General features: G+C 43.1%; 1 protein-coding gene across 2 annotated transcripts in view; it reads left to right on the top strand.

The window, feature by feature from the left end:
• The window catches only part of LPCAT2 (lysophosphatidylcholine acyltransferase 2), a 51,552-nt gene extending 49,928 nt beyond the window's left edge, over window positions 1–1,624 (top strand). For both annotated transcript variants that reach the window (XM_014445498.2, XM_006103058.3), the window contains one exon: window positions 1,195–1,624. In XM_014445498.2, the coding sequence (XP_014300984.1) occupies window positions 1,195–1,379 (185 nt within the window). In that variant the 3' untranslated portion in view covers window positions 1,380–1,624. The remainder of the gene's footprint in view (window positions 1–1,194) is intronic.
• Window positions 1,625–8,631: the final 7,007 nt, after the last annotated feature.

The raw sequence follows: 8,631 nt of genomic DNA, 5'->3' as shown, positions 1-8,631 counted from the left end.
GAGCCTGAGTCTTAAATCAGAGTTCACTTATCTTAGAAGTCACCTAAGTCCTCCGTGTCTCCGTCATTGACGCAGACCGATGCAGAGGAACCTGTGTTTGGGGTGTTCAGAGGAACACTGCATAGCTTGCCTGATCTGGAATATAAAATACAGTGGGGCCTTGACTTACGAGTTTAATTCGTTCCGTGACGGAGCTCGTAACTCCAATTACTCGTATGTCAAATCAGTTGTGAACGAGCGAGACACGTGATGCTGGGCTGATGTTGTGGCGATCACTGTGACGTTCGCTGCGCCAACTAGCGGTGGGGTATCTGGAGCTGGCTCGTAACCCGAATTTTAGCTCGCAACTCAAAGCAAAAAATCGGCCGAGAGACGGCTCGTATCTCGAAAAACTCGTTAGTCGGGACACTCGTAAGTCAAGGCCCCACTGTAGTCTGTGACTGCAAACACCGTTGCGGTTACAAAGAATGAGTCGGGCTCAGTCTGGCAACTTCCTCATCACCAAGACCGGTTTCATCTTCAAGAGTTCTTGGGTCGTCCCATGTGCTGTGAAGCAGGCTCCTGGTTATCATAGGATTAAAAATTAAATCAATGGATAGAAATAGGACATTGGGCTAAAATCCCTTGTTTATAGACCCACCTAGCAAGCTGATTCAAAGACCAGGTTCCCTTTGCTAAACAAGCTCCATAAACCCTCCTCCATTTCCGTTTGGCCTGAGTTTTAGGAATTCATATAACAGACTCAGACAAGTGGTGTTCATTTGTATCTGGCTTGTGTCGTTCAGCACAGAGGCTTTAAGTTGCATCTGCATTGGGCACCACGGCTGTCCCTTCATTTTCATCGCTTTACAGCATCCTGTTCCACGAATACGGCAACATGTACTTAGCCATTGCTGCTGTTGACAGACACGTGCGCTCTGTCCACGTTGCCACGGAATTCTCATCCATGTCTCCCGGGACACACTAGGCATCAATTTCTCTAGGTTCTCTACACGCTGGGGCTAGAATTAATGGGTCCCAGGGCATGCGTATCTTTCAACCTCACTACGTCATGGAAACGCTGTCTTCCAAAGCCGTTGTCCACATTTATGAGGGTTGAGTAATAGGAGTTGGAAGTAATTATCTTATTAAAGTCATATGTCAAAAGAATCTTCGCCTCCATTGAACTGGATCTGGTTTCCTCCCTTCTTCTAGAGGAATTTAAAAGCTTTGCCCTGAAGCACCCGGAATATGCGAGGATCTTTACGACGTACTTGGAACTGCAGGCCGGCCACGTGTTCTCCTTACCGGAGGAGGGCCCCGCAGCGCCCGCCACGGCCAGTAATAAAGTCAGTCCCGAGAGCCGCGAGGAGAGCCCCTCAGACAAGAAAGACGACTGAGAGCGGGCATCCCAGGAAGGAGGACGGAGCGGTTTTCCCCCGAGATCAGGGCGGCGTTGATCAGTCGTGTTGTAAATATGATTTGTGGAGTCATGGCGATGTATACACTGGAAAACTCTGTCCTGGCTGGGTGGCTCCGTTGGCTGACCATCCTCCCATGCACCAAAAGGTTTCAGGGCACATACCTAGGTTGTGGGTTCCATCCTGGGTTGGGGCATGTGCAGGGGTGGGCAACCGATCTATGTTTCTCTCTCACATCAATATTTCTCTCCCTTTCTATCTCTCAAATCACTAAAAACATATCTTTGGGTGAGGATTAAATTTTTTAAAATTTTTAAATGGAAAGGTTTTTTATAAAAATGATAGATTTTATTAAGATGCTTCCATTCACACGTGTAGGTCAAGGAATATGTTTTTGCCTGTCATACTGTCCTGTACCGATTGGTTTACTGGTGAGAAGCGTGTTTTTGCAGATTCTCCCGTTGAGATTGCACATCCAAATGAATGAAGTGCGTTCCCTTCCTGGAGCGTATCCATCAACACAGTAAAGAGTTTTCTAAGGAAAAATAAGTGCTATTTTGTCATCTCTAGTCCCTTTCCACTCTGGAAATCAGCATGAAGAGTCTGAGGAACAGTGCAGGGTTTTACAGATCACTCCCTCCCCCCCCCCACACCCATTTCCAGTTTCTTGGATCAGTGACTATGGTTGGATTAGAAAGGAGAACTCTCTTAATTAGATGAGACTCTTCAAATCCCTGTTCTCTGTCGCCTGCACCCCTGAACCACCTGCGGAGGGAAATCAGACCCTTTTTTTGCACGACCTACTGATGTAGAACTTTGTTTTCACAGGCAGCAGCCATGGCCACAGGCTAAGTGGGAATTGCCTGATTGAAGGGAACATCGATTGCCTAATGGGAAAATGAATTGTGTGCCACAGAGTTTAGTTTAATTTGAGCCGGACAGCGTAGAATGCAGCTCTTGCCCAGTAAATGAATCCGATTTCCTCTACTGATATGATATTAGAATTCATAATGTTACCATCCAGGTGGGAGGTTTATTTTGTCATATGCCCGCTCGAGTTTTCGAACTTGTCTGAGGAATCTATAGTTCAGGGAAACACAAAAGGTCGTAAGGCCTCCCCAAAAGCTAGGGACTCCAAAAACCCAGCAACCCCACATGCAGCCCCCAGGCAGGCGTCTGACAGCGACGCGTATCCTGTAGGTTAACCAACGATTTGCCTCTCGTGCCATTTTTATTGGTTGTCATGCATGTACACATGTTGTCAATATGGTTTATGTTGGAAATTTTGAACAAAGAAGCAATTTTTTAATACAATGCATAAAAATAGTTGGTTCAGATTCTGAATTTAGTCTCTGCACTTAAACGCTTTGTTTTGCTTATGTTTCTGAATATCAGGGTGCGTCACCCCCGAGCCAGTGTGTGAGGAAGGCCGTTTTTGAAGTTGAAAGCCTCATGAGAGAGGTGTTGGCATTTATATTTAATCAAGAGTCATGACTTTAAACATAAGTTCTACATATTAAGCACTTACGTGTTCTAATTTAATTGAGTATATGTGTATTTGAATAATTGCTTACTAGAAACTTTGTCAGAGTATATATATATATATAATTGTTGGCTTTTTATGTATCTTAAAGCTACTTAGACAAGAAGCACTGAATGAACTGGAAACAATTGCTTAAGTAACTAGAAAAGTCTAGGTTTCCAATAGTGTTTGTCATCCGCAACTGAATGTATGTAATACTCAGGTACCGTGACTGTTCTTTATCATAGAAAAGCCACGTGTTAATTCTACGGGTCGTGGAAAAGCATCACTGAAAATCAAAAGCTTTCTATGAGGCTCCTGGAAGTGATCCCATTGTCTGCCTGTTTTAAAATAATATTGTATGCCCTTTAATTCCACTTCTGCCAATGTAATATTCCTATTTTATTATGAACAAACAGAACTGCTACCTAAAATCATGGCCATTAAAAAAACTCTGGTTTTGCTCTTTTGTCTCAAACGTAATAGGCCCTTTTAATATTGTGGTTTGACCTTGCTTGCATATTTAGGAATGTGATTAATCCTTTTTGTTTGCATTGAAGCTTTATGAAATGTCAGACATGATTTTACTCTAATGAAAAAACTCCCATCTTAGCCAAGGGTGCAGTAGCTGGTGTTCATAAAGAAGTTGACTTTGGACTGGTGGGGGGTGTGCAGGAACCCAAGCCATGATCCTCGGTCTGTTCAGACTCGGCCTCTACTTTTGTGCCATCTTAACCAAAACTTCGTTTAAAGAGGCCTTGCTCCGCGTGGGATGTATAGTAAGGAATTGCGTTTCATGAAATCACTTCCATGCACTGTCGTTTTATGTAATAGTTTGAGAAAAACAGGGTCCTCTCTGAAATAAATAGATCCTGAGGCCTAGAAGCCAGATTTCAATCAGGAGAGTCCCATTGAGGGACAGTGGCACCCTACATACATCTAGACCACGTTTAGTGTTACACAATGCGTTTCATTCTCTACCACTGCTGTCAGTTCTGGCGGCCAAGCGTGAGAGCTGGCACCATGGGTATGTAAAAGAGAGCGCCTCAAAATTAAGGGGAGGGAGGGAGGAAGGAAACTGGAAATGCTACTTTAGGCCTTCATCCCGGCATCAGAATATTCTCCTTTAAAGGACAATAGAGTAACTGGAAGTGGTTATATGATGAGTGCTCTGCAGATGTGGACTTCCATTCTGTGTGAGACGTTCAGTCATTGGGTATCTTTGTTAACCGGCCGGTCACTGACTCCTTAGTTGTCGGACTGTTTTTGTTTCAGAATGTGCTCCACGATCCAGAATCTTGAACAGGTTAGCTTTGCTTTAGTATTGGGTGTGTAGGTGAGGGTTCCATATTAGCAACTGTGCTCAAAGGAAGGTCATATTGTGTCTGCTAATGGTGTCCAGATTTTATTCTTGTCTACAATGACAGCGTCTAAAGATTATTTAGTGTCTAAAGAATGTTTTACTTGGCAGCTATGACAGTTGCTGCTACCACTGAATAAAACACACACACGGAAAATCATTTGTGTCTTTTGTAGATAATATAAACATATTTGTGATAGCTGTAGCAACTGACACAAGTGCCAATATACATTTGTCTAATTAAAAGAAAAAAGAAAAGAGACCGCCTTCGTTTAGAACAGTGGTTCTCAACCTTCCTAATGCCGCGACCCTTTAATACAGCTCCTCATTGGTGGTGACCCCCAGTTTCATTGTTACAAATTGAACATAATTAAAGCATAGTGATTAATCACAAAAACAATATGTAATTATATATGTGTTTTCCGATGGTCTTAGGCGACCCCTGTGAAAGGGTCGTTCGACCCCCAAAGGGGTCGCGACCCACAGGTTGAGAACCGCTGGTTTAGAAGATGCGTGGTCTGCTCTCTGCATGAGGCAGAGCAGTGCAGACACATGGCTCCCAGACACAGGAACTGTCCCCTTCCCACTGTCATAGATGCAAACAAGACCTCAACCATCTCCATCTCCTCCCCCATTAAACTCCCTCCGCCCCGTCTTTCTTTTCCTCCAACTGACTTCAGCCCTTCCAGCCTCAGGGTCTTTGTCCTGATGTTCCCTCTGGAATATTCTTTCCCAAAGATTTTCACCTGCCTCTCTCTTCTTCATTCAGACTTCAAATAAAAGCTACATTGAGATGTGATTCCCACACCGTATAATTCAGTGCCTTTTTAAAATATATATATATAGCATATTCAGAGGATTGTGCAACCATCTAATCTAATTTTTAAATGTTTGACTTCATTCCGATTTTAAATCTAATAGGACTCCCCCATCACCTAATGTCAAAAGCCCAGCCAGTCCCTGCAGACATTCTTAATCGTATGGCCTTTCCTTGCGATTGCTTTTACATGCATGTGAAACGGTTTGTTTATATCTGCACTGTCTGTTATTCCTAGCATTTACATGCTCCAGACACATAGTAAACGCTCAGTATTTGATGAATGGATGAATAAGGACAATGTTATCTTTCCCTGACCGCGTCTGCCTTGCGTTGTATTAGAATAGAGATCGTCTTTACAACTAGAAAACTCAGGATTATGTAGAAACCCATGTAGAAACGAAGGCTCAGAAAGGTGTCCTCACTGCTCAGGGTTACGTAACTGTGAGTCCCAGCGCTGGAATGCAAGCCCACGGCCATCTGGCTCTAAATGTGGGGACTTCTGATTCGGCCAACGTAACCTGAACCCCTAAGTAACTAAAGAATTACATGGCCGGCGGCTTCAGGTTCCAGAAGCATGGAAACTGGCGCATCTGAGAGCCCTCTGGCCACAAAACCCCAAGCATGCCAAACAGACTATCACGAACATATTCGAAAAGATGGCTGAGTGTGAAGCAGGGGTCCTCAAACTACGGCCCGCGGGCCACATGCAAATACAAATATTGTATTTGTTCCCGTTTTGTTTTTTTACTTCAAGATAAGAGATGTGCAGTGTGCATAGGAATTTGTTCATAGTTGTTTTTTTTTTAAACTATAGTCCGGCCCTCCAACGGTCTGAGAGACAGTGAACTGGCCCCCTGTTTAAAAAGTTTGAGGACCCCTGGGAAGGATACAAAGGGAAACCCGTAAAGGCCAAGAAATGAAAAGGGAGCCGAAAACCAGAACTGTGAGAAGGCGTGAAAGTCATGGTTGACCTGTGGACATGGGCCAATCTCTGTAAGAACGAGAATTCGTGTTTCGTGGCTACGGGAGACAAAAGACGAGGATTTTCTACGAGGGGGGTGGACTTGGAACTGGGACCTCGGGGGAGGAAACCAGCAGACATCTGAAGGACCACGCTCAGTAAGAGAAGGAACTAGGAACGTTCACCCTCTGGGAAAGGAAGACAATGAGGAAGTGTGTCTGTCTTGGCCTGGGTTTTAGGTCGAGGCCGAAAACTTCCTATGGTCGTTTTTTAAATTTCAGTTCTTCAAAATGTTGTAAGACTCATGTTACGGCCCAGCCAAATGGTGGATGGTGGTGCGTGTCCCATGTGTGCTTGAAAAGAATGTGTATTCTGCAGGGGCTGGGTGTAATGTTCTATAAATACCAGTTAGACCTCGTTTGTTGATAGTCCCGCATCCTTCTTTATCCTTGCTGATTCTTGTGTTTACTTGTTCTATTAATTATTGAAAGAGGTTGAAACGTCCAACTATAATTGTGACTTGGTCCGCTGCCAGTTTGTGTGAAGTTCTGCCCGAGGTCATAATTATTTTTTATTGTTATGTCATCTTGATGAACTGGCCCTTGTATCATGATGAATATCCCTTTTTAATTCCAGTAATGCTCTTTGTCCTGTTGTTACCATTGCCTCTCGAATCACACCAACTTTATGACTAGTCATTTTTCTCTTAACCTATCTGTGTCTTAGTATTTAATACGCATCTCTTAAGGATTTCGTGGTCCATTTGTGTCTTGCATTTTTATATTGTCTGACAATTTCCATCTTTTATTTTATTTTTAAGCATGTTTTCATTGATTTTAGAGAGAGAGAGGAAGGGAGAGGGAGGGAGAGAGAAACATCGATGTGAGATAGAAGCATCGATTGGTTGCCTCCTGCACACTCCCCAGTAGGGATTGAACCCACAACCCGGGCATGTGCCCTGACCAGGAATTGAACCGGTGACCTTTCATTGCATGGGACGATGCCCAAACAACTGAGCCACACCAGCCAGGGCCAATTTTCATCTTTTAGTTGGAACATTTAGTTTACTTCCATTTACTGTAATTATCGGTATGATTGGGCTTGAATCCACTGTCTGGTGTTTTGCTTTCCACTTCTTTCATCTGATTTTTTTTTATATATTTTATTGATTTTTTACAGAGAGGAAGGGAGAGGGATAGAGAGTTAGAAACATCGATGAGAGAGAAACATCGACCAGCTGCCTCCTGCACATCTCCTACTGGGGGTGTGCCCGCAACCACCGTATATGCCCTTGACCGGAATCAAACCCGGGACCTTTCAGTCCGTAGGCCAACGCTCTATCCACTGAGCCAAACCGGTTTCGGCTCATCTGATCTTTGACCTATTCTCCTCCTTTCCTGACTTATTTTGGATTAAACAATTTTTAACTATTTTATCATTTTTTATTTTCTTTTGGCTTATTAGCTAGCCACACTTATTTACATACTGTGAGTGGTTGCTCCAGAGTTTACAATACGCATCTTTCATTTAATACAACAGGAACCTTCCAACAAGATGCTCCCATTTGACCCTCTCTCTTCATGTGTGCTGCTGTCATATTTCTTCTACGGGTTTTTAACTCCATGGATATTATCATTTTTATTCTCAACAGTCAAGTGAAAATGTGTGGGAAAGGGTCTATCTATCAGCAAGTGTACTGTTTCTGTCACTCTTTATTACTTTGTGCAATTCCAGCATTTTTTCTTGTTGAATGTCTTTGAACCATTCTTGGTGCAAGTCTCCTGACAATGAACTCTCAGCTTGCTTTTCTCCAGAACGTGTCTTTATTTTTGCCCTCGTTTTATAGGAATATTTCCTGAATACAGAATTCTAGGTTGACTTTCTGCTTTCAGTACTTTTATTGTCTATGACGAGACGTTAGAAGTAATTCTCTTCATAGTTCTCTTGTATATAATGCATTTTTATCATCCAGCGACTTTTAACATTGGGTTTTTTTTTATTGTTGTTACTAGTGCTGGGAAGTTCTAGTCTGGTTGCCCTTGGCATGACTCTTTGTTAATGTTTATCCTTTTGGGGTTTATTGAGCTTCTTTGATCTGTAGGTTTAGACTTTTCATCAAATCAGGAAGCTTTTCAGCCATTACTCCTTTAAATAATTGTCCTGCCCCTAACCTTTCTCTCCTCGTTTACACAGATGTTAGACCACAGCCCCCCGAGTCTCTGTTGGCTTTTTTTCAGTCCTCCTCCTCTGTGTGCTTCAGTTTGATCATTTCTGTTTCCCTCTCTTCACGTTCTCTGATCGTTCCTTCTGCAGTATCTAATCCGCTTTCTAACTTTCACTTCAGAGACTGCGTCTTTTGCTTCTAGAATTTTCACTTCGTTCTTTTCATAGTTTCTGTTTGGCTCATGTGAAGTCCCTATGTGTTCCCTCGGTGTGTTCATAGACTTCTTAACGTTCTGAAACATACTTCTAATAGTAGCGTTAAAGTCTTTGTTTCCTGTGTCGCCATCTCTGTCATTCCTGGGGCTATCTGGTTTTGTACTGGCTGACTCTTCCCTAGCAATGGGA

This window comes from Myotis lucifugus, unplaced genomic scaffold (genome assembly GCF_000147115.1).
Source record: "Myotis lucifugus unplaced genomic scaffold, Myoluc2.0 scaffold_459, whole genome shotgun sequence".
NCBI classification, from domain to species: domain Eukaryota; kingdom Metazoa; phylum Chordata; class Mammalia; order Chiroptera; family Vespertilionidae; genus Myotis; species Myotis lucifugus.
The sequence above is the reverse complement of the archived record's forward strand: the minus strand, read 5'-3'. Positions and strand labels throughout refer to the sequence as shown.